Genomic DNA, 18273 nt, shown 5'->3' with positions numbered 1-18273 from the left:
ACGCCACGTGCTCTGGGCACGGGCCCTCACGTGCACACCCACACACGTCTCTCTGTTCCCTGATTCCTGTGAAACACCCTTGAGTTCAGGCTGATACCGGCCCGCAGCGCAGCCTCCCCTCTGCCCCGTTGTGTGTGTGTGAGCTGCGTCCCAGCGGGACCATCACCGCTCTCTGGTTTCAGCCTTGCCCCGGAGCGCAGCCCGAGCTCCCAGGTCGCCAGCCCCGGGCTTTTTGTCGTCCTGGCGGGGTTGGGCGGGGGTCGTTCGTCGGTGCTCTGCCTCAGGAGTGAACTCGGTCCCTGGTCCCTTCATTGTTGTGTTTGAAATCTGAAATGCGGTTTGGTGACCGGCTGGTTTCAGTGTGTTCCATTTTAGTGGGTCTTTATCGCTGCCCTTGTTCATTTTGTCTGAACTAAGTGGCTTCGACTACTGAAGTCAGAACTGTAAAAAAAAAGGAATTGTCACTATGTACAGCAGCTGGTAGCTCCCCCGCGGGCATCACCCTGGCACAAGGACCACGCAAGAGGCCATGAGCGACAGCGGCCAGCCGCCATGCGTGGCGCCTGTGTACGGCGGGGTGGCCCGAGAGCGAGCAGCAGAGAAGGACGCGTTTGAAAGTCATGGTCACTCTCTGCTGACTCGTCACTTAACGACTTCCTTCTCAGGAAGGATTTGATGCCTTGGAATCCCTTTGTTCCCATCCTGGTCTCCAACTACAGCCCAAAGGAGTTTGAAAGCTGCATTCAGTACTACCTGGAGAACAGCTGGCTGCAGCACGAGAAAGGTTGGTTCTCGAGTTTCCATTCACGGAGTCCCCTCGAGTCAGAGCCTTGATGTCTTCCCACGGCAGTGGCCTGCATGGTCTTTCTCCCTTTTTCTTGACTTCTCTCTGGCCGATTAGATGGCAAGAAAGGGGGCGGGGGGCGGGGGGGCAGTTACTAGACGGTGCGTTTCTTCCCACGATCTCACGTCGGCCTAGAACAAGAGGCTGGGCTGGAAGCCCAGCCCTGGATGTGAGCGAGGCCTGCCGGCGGCAGGCCCAGACCATGCTCCGCCTGTCCCGCTCTGTGGACACGGGTGCCCTCCGCCGCACACCGCAGCCTTGTCCCCGGCCCAGGCATGGGCGTGCGGAGCAGCAGGTCGTGGTGGTCCTGTCCTGGGTGAGAGCGAGCCAGCTGCTGTGGAGGACATCACTGGAGGGAAGGGCAGACAGCAGCCTGCAGCATCGGTTGGGCCGGGGACCACGGCGCGGAGATTGCTGAGGGGGTTGGCGTGCGACAAAGTCCGAAAGGCCAGATGAGGTTCCTGGAACAGAGGGAGACATGCTGGATTGCAGAGGAACAGAGACGGACAAAATAGTCGCTTGCTGAGAGAAAGGATCTAGAAGTGGGTCTCCGGGAGCGGTCGTCACATTCCAACACCGTCTGGAGCACGTAGCCTCTGCGCACAGAATTTTCTGGGGCGCACGGCGCTGCCGACGGCACTGCCAGCTGTGTGTCTCCCCTGCTCTAGCTCATACAGAAGAAGGGAAAAAGGAGCTGCTGTTCCTGAGTGACGCCAACCCCGGGCAGCTGGAGCGGCTCTGCGCCTACCTTTAAGCCGCGTCACGGCCCGCATGGAGGACGGGGGACGCTTCCCGTCCCAGACGCTGTCAGGACCCGATGCCGCCGGGAGGAGTCCGCTCCAGCCTCCAGGGAAGACGGACATTAGTGCCCTGAAGTGTCCCTCTTGTTCCTGAAAGCAGTTTATTAGGTGGGGTTCTCAGATTTTAAGTAATTATGGTCTTTCCCGTAAATAAAGTATCTTTCTTAAGTGTTGTGTGAGATTTATAACACGGAAAGAGCCTTCATTTGGCCCAAATTGAGTTTTCTCCGGAGTTCTGCTTGTGAGGGGTCCGCAGAAATAACGTCCACTAGGTCTACTTTCCAGACTCAGGTTTTACTCCGACCTTCCAGATTTCAGGTCAGGAGACCAAGATCCGCCCTGAAGTTCTCCCTCCCAGGACCCTGGCGCCGCACGGAGGGAGGGCGGGGAGGGACGCCGTCCTTCCCGCTCTGCCCGTGTGCGCCAGCAGGCGGGGATTTGAGGAAAATAGTGACTCCGCTCAGCGGCCGCCCCTGAGTTCCCGGACCACACCCCCGTCGGAGGACTCGAGGCCACGGCCGTGCCCCCCGCTGCCGCTCACCAGCCATCTCTGGGCCCCGCAGCCCCCAGCCTGCTGGTGTCATCTGCCCTGTCACCTGATGGGGGGCCGGGGGTTGGTGAGCACTGACTCCCAGGTGTGTGTAAAGCGCTTCACGTGTGGGCGACCCCTACCCTTTAGGACCTGATTCTGTAGCGCTTTAGCTGGGGAGTGGCCACGAGGGGGACGGTCCGTGGATGTGCATCAGCATGTTCCCCGCACAGCGAGCTTCCCCCACGCAAGACCGCCCAGACGGCTCCCTCAGAACCCGACCCTTGCCCTGACCCAGTCCTCCGTGAGGTCGGCTGGTCACTCTCAGCCCCGGAAGGCAGGAGGCTCGTTCCGAACCGTGACACGCGCCCCCTGCACTGACCCTGCCAGCCGTGAACAGTCGGGTCTCAGCTTCATGGTCACAAGGTCAAAGCCCTTCGTTCTCTCTGTCCTCACAGGCTGCTGTCACACCTACCACCTCCTGTTTGAGCTCCTCCCTGCATCTGCCCGTCTGCTGCCTACCCACACCCCTGCCCTCCCCCTCGGCCTGCACAGGGCCACTGACCCGGAGCTGTCTGCAGCGGCTCGCTGGGCGGCTTCCCTGCACCTTCGCTCCTGCCGTTCAGCCACGTTCAAACCATAGAGAAGTGTGTATCGTGGAAATTGTCTCCTTTCCTTTCCTTCCTCCTCCTCTTCTAGAAGCAACTTCTGTTACCAAAATCTAGAGAGTTACGTCCATACATAAATTGGCCCTTTTCTTAAACACTAGAGTGTGCTCTTCTGCGTCTAGCTTGGAAACGCTCCCTGTCAGGACTCGGTTTGTGAAAAGTGCCCTCGCTCAGTCGTCTGTAAAGGGAAGGAAGGAGGGGGGCGCCCACAGCCTCCAAGACGGGGCAGCAGTGGGAGCTCAGCGGCCGTTCCCACCCCCGCACGGCCCTCCACAGCAGGAGAGGCCGGGAAGGTGGCTCGTCTCTGGCCTCCGAAACTTAGGATCCAATCCGTGCGGACCTCTGACTAGGACCGTCAGAGATGCACAAAGATCCCACTGAGGAATTAGCCTCGTGACTTCTCTAATTTGCTATTTGCAACCCCATAGTCTACCACTGTTCGTTCCTCTTTCTTAAGCCCTTCTATGGACCTGACCCCGACACCCTGATTAGTAGCTCTACTGTCTGCACTGCGCCTGCCCCGGAGCTGGTCTGGCGGCTGCTCTCACTGGACTGCACAGAATCCGGACTGGAAAGTACAACGGCCAGGGGCACCCGGGGGCCCAATCGGCCCAAAAGTCTGCTTATGGCTCAGGGCATGATCCCGGGGTCCCGGGACTGAGCCCCGCATCAGGCTCCCTGCTTCTCCCTCTCCCTCTGCCGCCCCCACCCTGCTTGTGTGCACTCTCTCAAATAAAATCTTTATTTTTTTTTTAAGATTTATTTGACAGAGATCACAAGGAGGCAGAGAGAGAGGGGGAAGCAGGCTCCCCGCCGAGCAGAGCCCGATGCGGGGCTCGATCCCAGGACTCAGGGATCATGACCAAAGGCAGAGGCTTTAACCCACTGAGCCACCCAGGCGCAACATAAAATCTTTTTTAAAAAAGGAAAATACAGGGACGCCTGGGTGGCTCAGTTGGTTGGACGACTGCCTTCGGCTCAGGTCATGATCCCGGAGTCCCGGGATCGAGTCCCGCATCGGGCTCCCAGCTCCATGGGGAGTCTGCTTCTCCCTCTGACCTTCTCCTCGCTCATGCTCTCTCTCACTGCCTCTCTCTCAAATAAATAAAATCTTTAAAAAAAAAAAAAGGAAAATACAAAGTGGACTGTCCTTATTTTCAGATGATGTAATCCTGTATAAAAGAAAAACTTAAGAAGTATCAAAACATCTCCCAGAGCTAGAAATAAGTTCGTCAAGGTCACAACAATACAAGACGAATATACAAAAGCCAACCTCATTTCTCCTCTCTAGCATGAAATAAGCAAAATGGAAATCAGGAAAGTAATTCTATTCAAAATATCAGGAAATAAAGTATGTAGCTGTCTTAACAGAAGAACTCCAAAATTACACACCAAAACCAATAAAACATTACTGAGGGAAATTAAAGAGGTTCTAAATCCACGGGAAGAGAATCTGTCTGACAGTAGTGCACGATGTCCATTGTCCTCAGACGGACCTACAGACACAATGCAATCGGTGTCATGATTGCAGCCGACTCCATTTGCAAAATTGGCAACTGACCCTGAAGTTTACACAGAAACAAACACAACGTAGAATAGTTCAAATGATTTTAAATAAGCAAACTGGGAAGACTTACTCTCCCTTTTTTACAAAGTATCATATAAAGCTACAGTGATCAAGACAGGGCGTGTACTGGCATAAGGAGAGACGTGAGGTCAGTCAATGAAACTACATGGTGAATCCAGATATAAACCGTGTATTTAAGGTCAGCTGCTTTCCAACCAAGATGTCAGGACAATTTATTGGGGGAAAAAATCCTCAATAAACCATGCTCAGACAGTTGGTAATAATGGACACCCAAAAAGATGAAATTTGGGCCATTGCTTCACATCAGACACTCAAAATGGAGGATGGAGCCAAGTGTATGAACTATAAAACATTCAGAAGAACAAAAGGGGTGTCTGGGGGACTCGGTTAAGCGACTGACTCGGTTTCAATTCAGTCCTGACTTCAGGGTCATGAGATCGAGCCCTGCTTTGGACTCTGCACCCAGCAAGGATTCTGCTTGAGATACTCTCCCCGCCCCTCCCTCCCTTTCTGGTCCTCCTCCTGCTGACACACACCACTTGCTCTCTCTCTAAAATCAGTAAAATGTTAAAAACAAATTGGGGTACTTGCCTGGCTCAGTAGGGCCTTCAACTCTTGATCTCAGGGTCATGAGTTTGAGCCCCACCCTGGGTGCACAGCATACGTTTAAAAAAAAAAAGAAAGAAAGAAACATTATAAATGAGAACAAAATCTTCATGACGTTTCATTAGAGAAAAATTTCTTCTATGTAATGTCAAAGATGTGGTCCAAACAGAAAATTTGATAGAGCAGACAATCGAAATCTAAAATTTTTATTCTTCAAGAGATATATTGAGAAAATGAAAAAAGCTACAGACTGGGAGAATATATCTGTAATTCATCTATCAGAATAAACAACTATCCCCCGTCGGTAAGAGAACAGAGTGTACAAGTCAGTGAACAAGTTGAGTGGACATTTTGGACAGTCTGCAGGCAGCTCCGCGTCCCCGCATTGGGTGACCACGAGATCCCAAGCGGGGGTGAGAGGCCACGGCCCAGCCCCGGGGCGGCCGGAGAGCGCAAGTTGGGGAGGGCATGGGGGACAGGAACCCTCACACTTTGCCAGTGAAATAACCGACGGAAATACAAAATTTCTAACACGTGTCCACTTTAGAAAACAGATTCCTGGTTTCCAAAACCTTAAACCAGGACGCAGAAGGACCTGGTTCTGGCCCCCGGCACCTCCCGCGGGTGCAGCACCAGAATCACCCGAGCGGGTCACCCCAAACAGACGCTGCCACCCGGGCGCCTCCAGCCCCCCAGACTCTGGCACAAGAGACCCCCCATGGAACGAATCCCACCAGAAAAGCGCGAATCCATCCGGGAGGAGCAGGTGGGTGGTTGCCCAGGAAGGGGATGGGCCGCAGCCCCCGCGGGAGACCCTCCGGAGGATGAGAATGTCTGCAGGCGCTGCCCTCCCTCTTCCTCCTCGCCCACCAGTCCCCCGCCCAGCACCCCAGGCTCCCTGTGGCCCTCACGGTGGCCCTCGAAGGCATTTCCCCCAGGAGGCGCTCACACAGGTCTCGGTGTGTGGTCTTCAAGAGACAAATCCTACTTGCAGGTAAAAAGTCAAAAAGCACCAAGGAAGCTGGTTCATCTGTCTCAGTACAAGCAAAGCAGACATTGAGATAAAACAGCACTTTTAGAGGAAAACGGGTGTTTTAAAATGATAGAAGGTTCAACTCATCAGAAAGATAAAACTATTCCTGGGGAGCCTGGGTGGCTCAGTTGGTTGAGCAGCTGCCTTCGGCTCGGGTCATGGTCCCGGCGTCCTGGGATCGAGTCCCACATCGGGCTCCTTGCTCGGCGGGGAGCCTGCTTCTCCCTCTGCCTCTGCCTGCCATTCTGTCTGCCTGTGCTCGCTCGCTCTCCCTCTCTCTCTGATAAATAAATAAAAAATCTAAAAAAAAAAAAAAAAAAAAACTATTCCGAAGTGGTACGCCCTACGAAACAAGAGGAAACCAAGAGGGAGCCAAACCCTAAGAGACCTTTAGTCTCAGGAAAAGAACTGAGGGTTGCCAGAGGAGAGGGGGTGGGAGGGCTGGGCCGCGGGGTGACGGGCACTGGGGAGGCTGTGTGCTGTGTGAGGCCTGTGCAGTGTGTCAGCCTGATTCCCAGACCTGTAGCCCTCGGACAATAACCTGCATGTTAATGACAAAAAGGAAAGATAAAAAAATAAAATAGTATGCCCTAACTATAAAACCTCAGAAAATAAAAGCTGACGGAACAGAAGAAAACTAAACTGTGGTGGGAGAATTAACATACTTCAGTAACTGATCGACAAGAGTCGATCAGAACATATAATCAAGTAGCATATTAACATAACCTGTCTTATGATTTTTTAAATTAACCAAGGACACTTCTGGATACACATCCTTTTAAGCACACCTATGCCTGTTCAGAAGTTCACTACCACTGGGCCATATCAACAGATTTCAAAGAACTTAAGTCCTACAAATGGCGTCTCTGACCCCAGTGCGACTTAAGTTAAAACTGAATACCAAACCCAAGCACAGAAAACCCCTTGTTTGGAAATTAAGAAATACTCTTCTGAGGGGCACCCGGGTGGCTCAGTGGGTTAAAGCCTCTGCCTTCGGCTCAGGTCATGATCCCAGGGTCCTGGATGGAGCCCCCACTCGGCTCTCTGCTCAGCGGGGAGCCTGCTTCCTCCTCTCTCTCTGCCTGCCTCTCTGCCTGCCTGTGATCTCTGTCTGTCAAATAAATACATAAATAAAACGTTAAAAAAAAAACAACTATCATCGATGTTCTTTAAATGTGCTCTATTTTTTTCTTTTTTATGTGCTTTACCTTTTAAATTTCTCCAGTTATCCCAATGGCTGCCCCCCGCCCCAGTCCCATCCAGGTTCTAATCAAAGTCCACACATTACCATTTAGGCTGAATCTCTCATGACTGTCCTCGCAGCTTCAGTGGACCCTGTGTTTTTTTCTGGTATTGACATTTTGAAAATGCCAGGCCCATTACTTTCGCAGACTGTCCACATTCTGGGTTTGTCTAATGCCTGCCCTTCAGATACATTGTGGCGAGCAGCACACGCGGCCGATGCTGTCCCTCCGCCCGGACATCGCAGCAGCTCGTTTCCTTCCGGTGACGCCGAGTTTTGATCACTCGGTTAATCCCGCCGTCCGTCCCTGTAAAAGGCATTTTCTCAATGTCGTGGACGAGTGTCCCTCTGACAATCCGGGAAGCATCGTGGTGGCGCCCCGTCACCACCCAAAGGTGTCAACAACGAAAGGCCCGCGCGGAATTCGTCACCGAGCAGACTCCGCAGCGGAACGCCTGCGGGCGACGCAACGTCCCTTCTGCTTTAACACCCGCGGCCGCTCCTGTCACCCGGCACCTCCCGAGTCCCGCCGCGGCTCTCACGCGCGTTTTCAACACCCCGCGGACCTGGACAGACCAGCGGAGCCGAGCGTGACCGCTACAAGCGTCATCGGTCCTGGGACGTCCGCAAACGTGACGCCCTGAGGATACCGAATGAAGCTGCTCCTCCAAGAACGGCCGTCTCAGGAGACGAAGGGGCGCGGAGCGACGAACAGGCACTTCCGCCCCGAACACGGACGGCGGTCCGCATCCCAGGCACGTCCTCACTGCCGCGAACCGACGACACAGAAGCTGCAGTCCAAGACGATTCCCGAAAGGCTCGAACCCGACGGAAAGGAGCGCTCAGCCTCGGGTCACGTCGCTACAGTCTGCAAGCCTGGGGAGACCCGCGGAGCCCCCCGCACTGGCAGTGCCTCGACCGCGGGGGGGCGCCGGTATCCACAGCCTTCTCTGACCGCACGCGTCCACCCCGGACCTCTCCATCCCCGCGCAGCGCAGCGCCCGAGGCCGCCCGGTCAGCGGAGCCGTGGTCCGTGGGGTCCCCGCACAGCGAGCCCACGGAACGGGCCGCAAGCGCGCGCAGCGGCGGGGACGTTCCTCCGACAACGTGGAGCAAGCACTACCGTGAGGAGACGCACAGCCGGGCGCGGGAACCCTAGTCCCCGGGCCGGGGCTGTGCTCCTGAGGCGCTGGCAGCCGGCAGCAGCAGCCCCTGACGGGAGACCGCGGCGGCGTCGGGAACCGCCTCCCACAGCCGCCCGCTGGACCCGCGTGCCCACGACGCCCCGCCCCGCGACGCTACTTCCGGCCCCTCAGAGCCCTCCCCACAACGAGCGGCCCAGGCAGGCCGCGCGGGGGCATGGGCGGGGCCTCCGACGCCCGACCAATCGCTCATCTGATGGGAAAGGATGTGCCGGTACACCAATAGAGTGCGGGGAACAAGGCCCCGCCCACATGGCTACTACGAACCAATCGGCTCCGAGCGGCGAGTAGGCCGGCCGCGGCGGCGCGACCCGGCCGAGGCAGACGGCATGGCGGGCGGGGGCTCGGGGAGGTGCTCACGCTGCACTGGGCCACTTCGCGGGGTTCGTGGGCGCGCACTGGTGGAACCAGCAGTGAGGCCTCCTGGCGGCCGTTCCCGCGGGCCCGCTGGCTGTCGACCGACCCTGCGGGCCCCCGCTGAGCCGGGCCTTCCTCTGCCACCGCAGGATGCTGCCGCTGTGCGCCCCGAGCGAGGCCGACGCCGCCGACCGGCGGAGCTGTGTCCCGACGGCCTGTACCGGGCGGGCCGGACGCCGCACGGCCGGGAGACCTTACACGCCGCGGCTCATCCTCATGGATCTGAAGGGTGAGGCGGAGGCCGCGGTCGGCCTGCGCCCGGGCGTGCGGGGCGTGCGGTGCTGCGGCAGCGGGGAGCCGGCGGGGGCAGCGCTGGCCTCGGTCCGCTCTTAAACCGCGGACACGGGCCGGCACAGCCTCATTCGATTCAGGGACCGGCTGCTCCGGCCCGGGGACGGCGGGTGGTGGGTCGCGGCCTCGGGGGGGCCGCAGGGGTGGAGCCCACATCCTTCGAGACCAGGGTTTCCCCAAGGCCTGGGTGTTCGGGGCGGCTTGGAGGGGCCGAGGGCTGGTGGAGGGCGCAGCGAGGACGGCAGCGGGTGTCGGGAGCCCCCGGGAAGATGCGCTGAAAGCGGGGAGGGCGAGGCTTCCGCCTAACATCGCCTGTCGCTCCCGCAGGTAGTCTGAGCTCCCTGAAGCAGGAAGGTGGCCTCTACGGGGACGCGCAGGTGGATGCGGCGATCGCCTGGTACCGTGGTCCTCAGGGCGGGAAGCCCGAGAACCAGGGAAGCCGCCCTCCCCAACCTGCCTCCGTTTTCCTCCCAGGCAGGGAAAGCTCACCACACACAAGGAGGAGCTCTGTCCCAAGAACCCGTATCTGCAGGACCTCCGGAGTGCCGAGGTGAGGGCCTCTGCTCTAAGCGTTTGCCCAGCGCCCGCGCTTAATTCCCCCCACTGGGGCACAGAGCAAAAAGAAAAGGATTTTGATCATCTTAAGTAGCTTCAGAAGGCATTTTAGGAAAAAGCACTTTTTTCCCCTAAAGAAGTGTGACTGCAGGGACAAAAGGAGGCTGTAGGGTGTAGCCAGCAAATCAGTGAGAGTAAACGAACTCTCCTGCTTCTGGACTGGCTGGAGCTCAATGCAGACGTTTCTCTCCTGTCCCAGGGAGTGCTGAGTAGTGACGGCATCTGGAGGGTCAAATCCATTCCCAATGGCAAAGGTGAGACTTCCACCAGGCACCCCAGATGGGGAATCCGGCAGAACCAGAACATGAAGAAATGTCCCTTTCCTTTGCTCTTCCTTCAGGTCCCCCACCACTCGCCACGGCTACAGCACCCAAACCACTTATCCCCACAGAGAGCAGCATCAGAGTCTGGTCTGATTTCCTCCGCGTCCACCTCCACCCCCGGAGCATCTGTATGATTCAGAGTACAACCCGATGGGTACGTGGGCTGCGGAGGCTGTGCAGCAAGGCACTGGGTCCCCACCGATGTTAAATGAGGCTCTGGAGGCCATTTTCCCTGCCTTCCCTGAACACAGGCTCTTGGGGGATGGGGTGAGTGAAGGGCAGGGGTCCTGCAAGTCAGGACTGTGTTCGTGCACGGCAGGGAAGCAGGTCGCCTGGAGGCTTTTGGGCCAAGGCGAGAGCATCCTGAGGAGCCCAGGTACCTGGAGGAGCTGGAGGACCGGCTGCATTTCTTTGTGGAGGAGTGTGACTTCCTGCAGGTAGCCGGGGGTCAGGGGGGCAGGGGGGCAAGGGCGGCAACGGGCAGCAGCCTCTTTCTCGTCCTGTCATCATTTGCCTCCTTCCAGGGTTTCCAGATCCTGTGTGACCTGCACAATGGCTTCTCTGGGGTAGGCGCCAAGGCCACAGAGTTGCTACAGGACGAGTATTCAGGGCGGGGAATAATAACCTGGGGCCCTGCTCCCCGGCCCCCTACAGTCTCAGGGTATGCAGAACATGTGGAAAAGGCAGTCCCAGGGGCTGAGAGGAAGAAAGAGGGGATGACAGCCCAGGGAGAAAGCTGCTCAAAAACCAATCACCTTTTTCCCCCCAGTAGCCCCAGAAAAACATCTATCGTCTGTTGAACACAGCTTTCGGCCTGGTGCACACGTCTGCTCACAGCTCTCTGTCTGCCCCTTATCCTTGGGCAGGAGCCTGGGGCTGCGACCTGAGCCTCCAGTCACCTTCCCTCACCTAGATTATGACGTAAGGCTCGAGGCTTGTGTTCAGACGGCAGGTAGAGACCGTGCCCCCCACCCCTCGACCTGCCATCGCACCTGTTAACAGCCCTCTTCTTGAAGCCTGGGCTTGAGCTCAGCCACGATACAGCACACTGTCCTCTGCTTGTCCAGCCTTGGACCAAGCAAGCCCTGCTTTGTCCCAAAGCATCTGGACCTCTCTCATAATTGGGACCCTTTCTCCTTCACACTCTGCTCTCCAGACCCGAAAGGCAAAATGCCCGTTGGTGTCCTCTTTACAGGCCACTCTGCCCTTCCACTGCGCAGCCGTGCTGGCTACAACCCTCGACACAGTCACTGTTCCCTACCGCCTGCAGTCCTCGCCGGTTTCCATGGCTCACCTGGCCGATCTGCTGAACTTCTCCGGGAAGAAGGTGCGGAGCTGTGTGAAGGGTCGGGTCAGCGTGGAGAAAAAGCCATTACTTGATCTCTCGCTTGCCTTTAGGTGGTGACGGCAGCAGCAGCCATCCCCTTCCCCTTGGTCCCAGGCCAGTCCCTTCCTGATGCCCTGGTGCAGCTTGGAGGACCCACGGCGTGGACCCCACTCTCTGCATGTGGGGATCCTTGTGGAATGCGCTGCTTTGCCCAGTCAGTGGTGCTGCGCGGTCTAGACAGAGCGTGCCACACCAGGTGAGGGCCGGTGGTTCTTACGAGCCCTTGTCAGACTTCAGACTCCCATCCTTCTCTCCCTGATACCTCTGGGCATCTGGTCGCATTGCCTTTTCCTCCCCGTGCCCCACGGTACAATGAAAAGAAAGAGACGCTCGGCCCCCTTCATCAGCTGACGGCCTGAGAGCCCAAGAATTCCCAGTCCGCATCCACACTGCCACAGACTAAAGGCAGTTCTGGCTTTGTTCTGGCAGCCGGCTCGCCCCAGGGACACCTCTGCCTTCCCCGCTCCACGCATGCAGCACTGGGGAGGACGTCTTGGCCCAGTATTTGCAGCAGCAGGAGCCCAGAGTCAGGAGGTCAGTGTGAGGCTGGCTCTCCCCACTCCCTCCCCAGACTCCCTCAACCTCTCACTCAGCTGCTGCTCTCCCCCAACAGCTCTGCCATCTGCTGCTGGCGCCCTGCAAGGTGGCCCCCCCGTACCCCCAACTGTTCTCCCCAAGGCTCAGCCAACACGGGCTGGTTCTGGATGGCTCGCCGCCTGGGCAGGTACGTGGGCCGATGAAGGTTCAGGAGAGGTTTCCCCCACATGCCTGCCCCAAGCACGGCACTGAAGTCCACAGGTCAACATCCTTTTATTCACTCAGTGGCTCCTGAGGCAAGTGGCCATCCTCTGGAGCACTGGTCTGCCAAGGGGACAGCACACAGAAGTCACGGGTTCACAGTCCTGCCAGGTCTGCCGCAGGCCCAGATGTCCCCGTCTGTGCAGCAGTGCCCAAGGCAGGGAAACCACTGGCAGGCTCCCCTTCCTCTCCCTCTGCAGCCGTGGAGAGCATCCCAGTTCTTGGGGCCCTCTGCTCCTCTTCTACCCTGAGCCGGACCCTGGGAGACTTGGCTAGAGACCTCAGCACACTGGACGTGCGGCGCTGGGCCAGCTTCCTGGATGCCGGAGTGGAGCAGGCAGACGTGGAGGAGGCGCTGGAGGAGCTGGGCAGTCTGGCCCAGTGCTACCGGGGAGGGGATGGCCTCGCGGACTAAGGTTCTTCCAGCACAGGAGGCTGCTGGGTCACAATAAACACTGGGTGCAGGGGCTCAGCGATGGCCTGGCCGCACTGGCAGGGGCGAGCGCTGCATTTAGAAACACCGCGATCAGGTCTCAACAATATGTACGCGCCGTGGGGACAGGTGGAAGGGGGGGCCGAAAAGGAGCCAAGCCCGTTTCCCCAGGGCCAAGCCCCTGTAGCTTCTGAAGACCTGAACAAGGCCTTCACGGGCACCGCCGTCCAGCCCCATCTGCCTCCATCCTTGTCCTCGGCCCCTGCTCCTCCAGCTCTGTGTCCTGAGCTCAAGGGCAGCAGCCCAGCGCAGTACAAGCGTCCCCCCACTTGGGGGACCGGCGCAGGTGGGGGGATGCGACCCCCACGTGCGCGCAGGTCACCCGTCCAGCTCCTCCTCAGACAGAAGGTCCCCGCGGTCAGAGAGCTGGTCAGTGTTGCTCGTGCTGGTGGCGTCGTCGTCCTCCTCGGAGCTGGCCTCACAGGCCGTGTGGAAGAGCTGCACGAGTTCCCGGAAACGGTGGGACACCTAGGGCGAGACGGGGACGCTCCGCTCCGTGAACGGTCCTCATGGGCCCCGCACGGGGGCGGGGGGGGGGGGTGCTGCGTCCTCACAGATGAGGGCACCCGAGAGGCTTCACGTCTGGCCCTAAACCCCAGCACTCCGACAAGCACACCTGGAATGGAGTCTCTGGGGCCTCAAGAGTCCGACGCCCTCGCTCTTCTAGAACCGCTGCCACCTGCCCACACGAGTCTGGCCCTCGTCGGGGCCCTTGGGGCTGGCCCCTTGGTTGGCCACCCCGTTCTCCTCCTTGCCTGGCCCCGTCCTCGCTCCCACTGGGGCTCGAGTCTCTGGCCCGGCCGGAGCCGCCTACCTCGGTGGGGGTCTTGTTTCCCAGCCGCTGGGAGATGCCACGGAACGTCTGCGGCTGTGCTCCTTGCTCCTGACACATGGTGAGGATCACGCGGTCAGCCTCCCTGGAAGTCACCGCGCCGCGGTTAGTCTCGGGTGAGGAGCGCGCACGTGTTCCATAGTCCGTGCGCGTCCTCCGCCACCACCTACCTTGTCCCACAGGACCACCTTCTCCCCGGTGGAGCTGACCTGCTGTTATTGGCACACACCGTGGCTTCTGCGGCCTTCGGGTACGGCTCCCCCACCGGACCCTTGCCCGGGGTTCCACTGTCTTTAGCCAGAGCTCCCCGAGGGGCTGTGGAAGAAGTCTCTGAGGGGTCCGTTCCCGATGAAGAGTCGTGCACGGGGGACGTCCTGTCTGCGGTCCTCACTGCGGCTCTGCCTGCCAGCAGCCAGCTCTCTGGAGCGTCTGACCTCTCAGACACCTGTCCTTCTCCCCATGTCTCTGGTCCTTGAGGAAACAGGACTCAGGAAGGAAGCATGGGGCTCAATGGTCCAGGCCATTTTCTCCGTTTCCGAAGCCTCCAGGCTGGCACGGAAGCCTCTGGCTCACCCACTGCCTCCTGGTCCTCCCCCTCCGTCGGAAGCCTGTACGATGCCCGAGGGCAGGACAGGACCTCGGGCGAGGCCTGGCTCCTCCCGGTGCACACGGCTCTGGTGCTGGAGGAAAGCTGAGTCATCTCTGGCGCGCAGGGCCGGGGCCCCCCTAGGACAAGCCGATCCGTAAGACTCGCTTCCTGAGGGGACAGCGGAGCGCTCCCCACTGCCAGTCCTGCTAGGAGAGGAACAGAGCTCTGAGGGGACGCACAGGGTCAACATGCACCTAAGACCCCCGAGTTACCGCAGGGGCCATGCGGGTGGGGGGGGCCCTGCTGTGACAAACCTTCGGGGCACAGGTTGCGTCAGGAGGGCAGGGGAAGGGCATGCCCATGACAGACGGCAGCACTCCCAATTCTGCCAGAGGACAGAGGCCACACAGCAAAGTCAAGGCTGGGACAGAATTGTATCACTTGTCAGTAAACAAAGGGACAGTCCACCAGACAAAGACTCATCTCTCTGGGCTCAAGATGTTCTAGCTTGAGGCACGTTCGACTGAAGCAGACATGGGGACAGGGACAGGGCTGCCGGGCAGAGCACTCACCGGGAAACAGGCGTCCCCTCTGCCTCCAGCACTCCTGCCAGGCTGGTCCTGGTCACCTCCAGGCCTTCGCACTCCTCGGGGGCAGCCTCCTCCTGCAGGTCTTTGCTGAGCGCAGTGTCCTTGGGCCCTGGGCTGGCCTCCCGGTGGGGACTGCTGCCTGCCAACTCCTGGGGCTCCTTGCTCTTGAAGGACTTGTTGTCACAGACCTGCAGGGACGGCCTTCCTGGTCAAGGGTGTCCCCATGGCCTTCATCTGGGGGCCGGGAGGGGAGTGGGGGGCGCTGACCACGGGAAGCCGGCCTGCCACAATCCTTGGCAGTCAACGGACAATCTTAAATGTCTGCTCCTCCCACTTGAACCAAACCTCTATCTTGGCTGCAAGCAACCCAGCCCTTTCAGAGTCTTTCATAAAAAAGAAAAAAAAAATCTGAGAAACAGTTGAAACAGTTCATTTTGTATCAATTTCAAAAACTTCCTTACCCACAGGATTATCTTCAAAAAGCAAAATCCGCTACATACTCGTAAAGGGTGCTAGTACGCTCTGGTGCTAGTACGCTCGCCCCGGGTAACGGGGGCTGCACACAGCCCCGCGCGGTGAGGACCCACGGGTGCGGCCCGCCCCGCCCCACCGTGGCTCCCTCTCTCCGCTGCTCCCCCCCTGCTCACCGCTCCCCCTGCCCCGCACACCGGGGAGAACCCGCTCACCACTGCCGCCGCGCTCGCCCTGCAGCTACAGTGGCCGCAGCTTCTCCTCTTGCTCTTCTTGAGCCTGGACTCAGGGCCTCCGTCATGGCAGGAGCAGGCACAGTCCTTGGCCAGTGTCCGGCCACTCGGCCTCCTAGGAGACACCGGGCTTGGTTGGCAGCCGGTTAGGGCGGGCAGAGTCCTGGAGGACGCGGCCACTGCAGCAAGGCCACCCTGACCAGCACGCTCTCTCCTTCGCCGCACAGCAGCTCTTCCAGTGGCCGGGGACACTCAGCCACAGCCCGCCGCAGGTCCCAGCCGCGGCCCTCACCAACGCAGAGGACTGACCTAGCCCAGCTGCCCAGAGGATTCGGTCGTATTTTGAAGTCAGAGAACCCCGGGACGACCAACCGCCTCAGCTCCTGCGTCCCCGTGCCTGGGGTTCTGCCCCCTCCACCGGCCCCCTCGGGCCACTCTCTGTTCAGGGACCCAGACACCGGTACTGTCATGACCCCCACGGACGACGAAGAAGCGGACCCAAGCATTCACTAAGGTCGCCCAAGGTCATCCAGCTTGCTGAGAAGCAGTTTTGCCCAAAGAAGAGGAAAAGGCACGGAGACAGTCCCCCTGGGCGAGCGCAGAGGGTGGTGAGTCCAGCAGACCCCTGGCTGCCTGGGACTGCACCCCAGCACGGCCACCAAAAGAGACACGAGGGCCCAGCGCCAGCCTCGCGCTGCACAGCCCCCCACCCCGGGCAAATGCAAACAAGGGCCATCTGTTCGTGGCCCTGCCGTGGGATGTCAACGGTGCAGGAAACACGACCCCCGAGAGGTACACGACCCCCGAGAGGTAACGACCCCCGAGAGGTACACACACGCGTCCCACAGCGGAGTGTTCACTGTTACCAAACTGCTCGAGCGGGGACGTCTGCTTCTCTCTCCTCACACAAAGGAAGGAAGCAGTCACGGCCCAAGCGCGAGAGCCACCAGGAAGCTGCCTCCTGCTGGGGCGGCCGAGCGGGCGAGTGCAGCCTGCCCGCTCCACCGCGCTGCATGGCCTCGGGCCCAGAGGCCGTGCGCCACGGCCGCCCCAGAAACGCTCCAGAAACTCAGGGCCTGGCTGGTGGCAAGCTGGCGATGCCCGACCACCTGGGGTACCTTGTCATGATTCTGGACCCCAGTCTCCTTTCTCCTTTTGCTCTTGGAGACGGCAGGCGTCTTGGGGGGCTCCTCCTCATCCTCCACATCAGGCAGAGCCACTTCCTCGAAGCCGTCAAACTGGGGGGAGCAGGGCCCCTCAGCGCAGACCTGGGCAGGCACCCCCCCGCGCATGGCCTCCCCCTCCCCACTGCAGCCTCAGGGCCGGTACCTCGTACTCCTTCTCCTCGGTCCAGTTGATCTCTTCGAAGTCCCCATGCGGCTGGCCGCTGGGCGCAGGTGATCAAAGAAGACAGAGAACTCCTCCTGCAGGTGGTCGTGGCCCTTGAGAAGCTGCCACATCTGTGTCTTGAGCTGCAGGGAGCGGGCAGGGGAGGATGAAGCGTCTGGAGCCTCACCAGGCTGCCATCCCAAACCGAACCCACTCGCTCCCAACCACACTCCTAGTCCACGGAGGGCACGGAAGCCTCTCTCGGAGCATGAAGACGTCTCCAGCGTCCCATCCCTGCTCCTGTGTCCACACTGGAGGGGATTAGGAACACGTTTTCATTCCTGATGGCCACACTCTGCACCTCGCCCTCCTGACCTCCCACTCTGGCGGCAACCCGAGCAGAGCGGGCAGGCGAGTCCCCCCCAGGCCCCACCACCTCCTTCCTTGAACTTCCCTTCCAGGCACTGATGGCATCCCTGAGCCTGTGAGATCTGTCAGGCTCTGGTTTCAGGGGACAAGCGCCCCTGTTCCAGGGATTTGCGCTTCAGGAAAGCCGTTAAAGTCCTCGCCTTCTTCATCCCTCTGGAAGTCCAAGATCCCCGGAAGCAAGAGGCTAGGCAGGGGGCGGCAGAACGGCAGCGGGACAGGAAAGAGCACCTCCGTGATCTCCTGGGGCAGGCAGTCCGCACAGCTCTGGAGGACCTTGATGATCTTCTGGTGGTGCGAGGGGTTCTCTGCGAAGCAGATCTCCAGCTGGCCGGAGAAACTTGCGGCTCTTCTCAAAAGCCTGCTGCTCCTCAAACTGCCGCAGTGGGAGAAGGCAAGGCTGTCACGTGCGTGGCAAGCGCCGACGGGACGCTCCACGCCCAAGCGCTGAGTGTGTGGGGCTGGGGCGCAGCCCTCCCTGAGAGCTGTGGTGCTGCCGTGAGACCCTGGCGTCTCCGTGCCTTGGGCTGCAAGGGCGACCAACCCGAAACACCTATGACGCGAAGGACAGATTCCAGACGCGAGACTACTTCAAGGGTGGTGATGTCTGACGCTCCGGCTTGACACGGTCTAGAGAGCGTCCACGACTGACCCTGACCTCACCCGGGGAGAGAGCCCCGGCAGGCACGTGTCACCCCTGGGACCATGGGACTACCTCCAGCCAGCCAGAGCTCACTCTGCCCTCCATTCCCGTGTCTTTCAACCCTGAACTGGGACGGCCCTCGCGCGGGGACACTTACCACATCTGAATATCACCTTACACAGTGGCCCCCAGACCACCATGTACAAGAGGAAACTACGAGGCCTCACCTGGAGCCACGCCCCTGGTCCCCCTTCCTGACGGATTTGCTATGAGGCTTTGGCGCTAGGAAGCGTCATACCTGTTTTTCGGTTCACAAATACTCT

At 59.3% G+C, this 18273-nt stretch overlaps 3 protein-coding genes across 3 annotated transcripts in view; 2 read left to right on the top strand and 1 right to left on the bottom strand.

Annotated features, from left to right (window-relative positions):
- Positions 1-1812, top strand: part of DAP3 (death associated protein 3) — a 33197-nt gene extending 31385 nt beyond the window's left edge. The window contains 3 exon segments of the mRNA XM_047703842.1: positions 666-686; positions 688-784; positions 1513-1812. Coding sequence (XP_047559798.1) covers positions 666-686; positions 688-784; positions 1513-1598 — 204 coding nt within the window. The 3' untranslated portion in view covers positions 1599-1812.
- Positions 1813-8719: 6907 nt separating this feature from the next.
- On the top strand, positions 8720-12870 carry MSTO1 (misato mitochondrial distribution and morphology regulator 1). Its single transcript, XM_047704081.1, is given in 18 exon segments — positions 8720-8865; positions 9020-9059; positions 9062-9124; positions 9126-9159; positions 9549-9618; positions 9696-9771; positions 10036-10090; positions 10177-10297; positions 10461-10596; positions 10684-10791; positions 10794-10820; positions 10929-10998; positions 11001-11080; positions 11355-11486; positions 11558-11742; positions 11976-12084; positions 12160-12274; positions 12521-12870. Coding segments are annotated over 18 exon segments (1806 nt in total). The 3' UTR covers positions 12760-12870.
- Positions 12338-18273, bottom strand: part of GON4L (gon-4 like) — a 64829-nt gene continuing 58893 nt past the window's right edge. Inside the window, 15 exon segments of the mRNA XM_047704659.1 lie at positions 12338-13305; positions 13652-13780; positions 13840-13880; positions 13883-14117; positions 14119-14213; positions 14216-14464; positions 14569-14572; positions 14839-15036; positions 15553-15645; positions 15647-15667; positions 16671-16790; positions 16882-16928; positions 16931-17024; positions 17539-17637; positions 17639-17683. Of these exon segments, the coding sequence (XP_047560615.1) occupies positions 13156-13305; positions 13652-13780; positions 13840-13880; positions 13883-14117; positions 14119-14213; positions 14216-14464; positions 14569-14572; positions 14839-15036; positions 15553-15645; positions 15647-15667; positions 16671-16790; positions 16882-16928; positions 16931-17024; positions 17539-17637; positions 17639-17683 (1620 nt within the window). The 3' untranslated portion in view covers positions 12338-13155.

The sequence above is a fragment of the Lutra lutra genome, chromosome 15 (genome assembly GCF_902655055.1).
Source record: "Lutra lutra chromosome 15, mLutLut1.2, whole genome shotgun sequence".
Lineage (NCBI taxonomy): Eukaryota > Metazoa > Chordata > Mammalia > Carnivora > Mustelidae > Lutra > Lutra lutra.
This window is presented reverse-complemented; position numbering and strand designations above follow the sequence as displayed.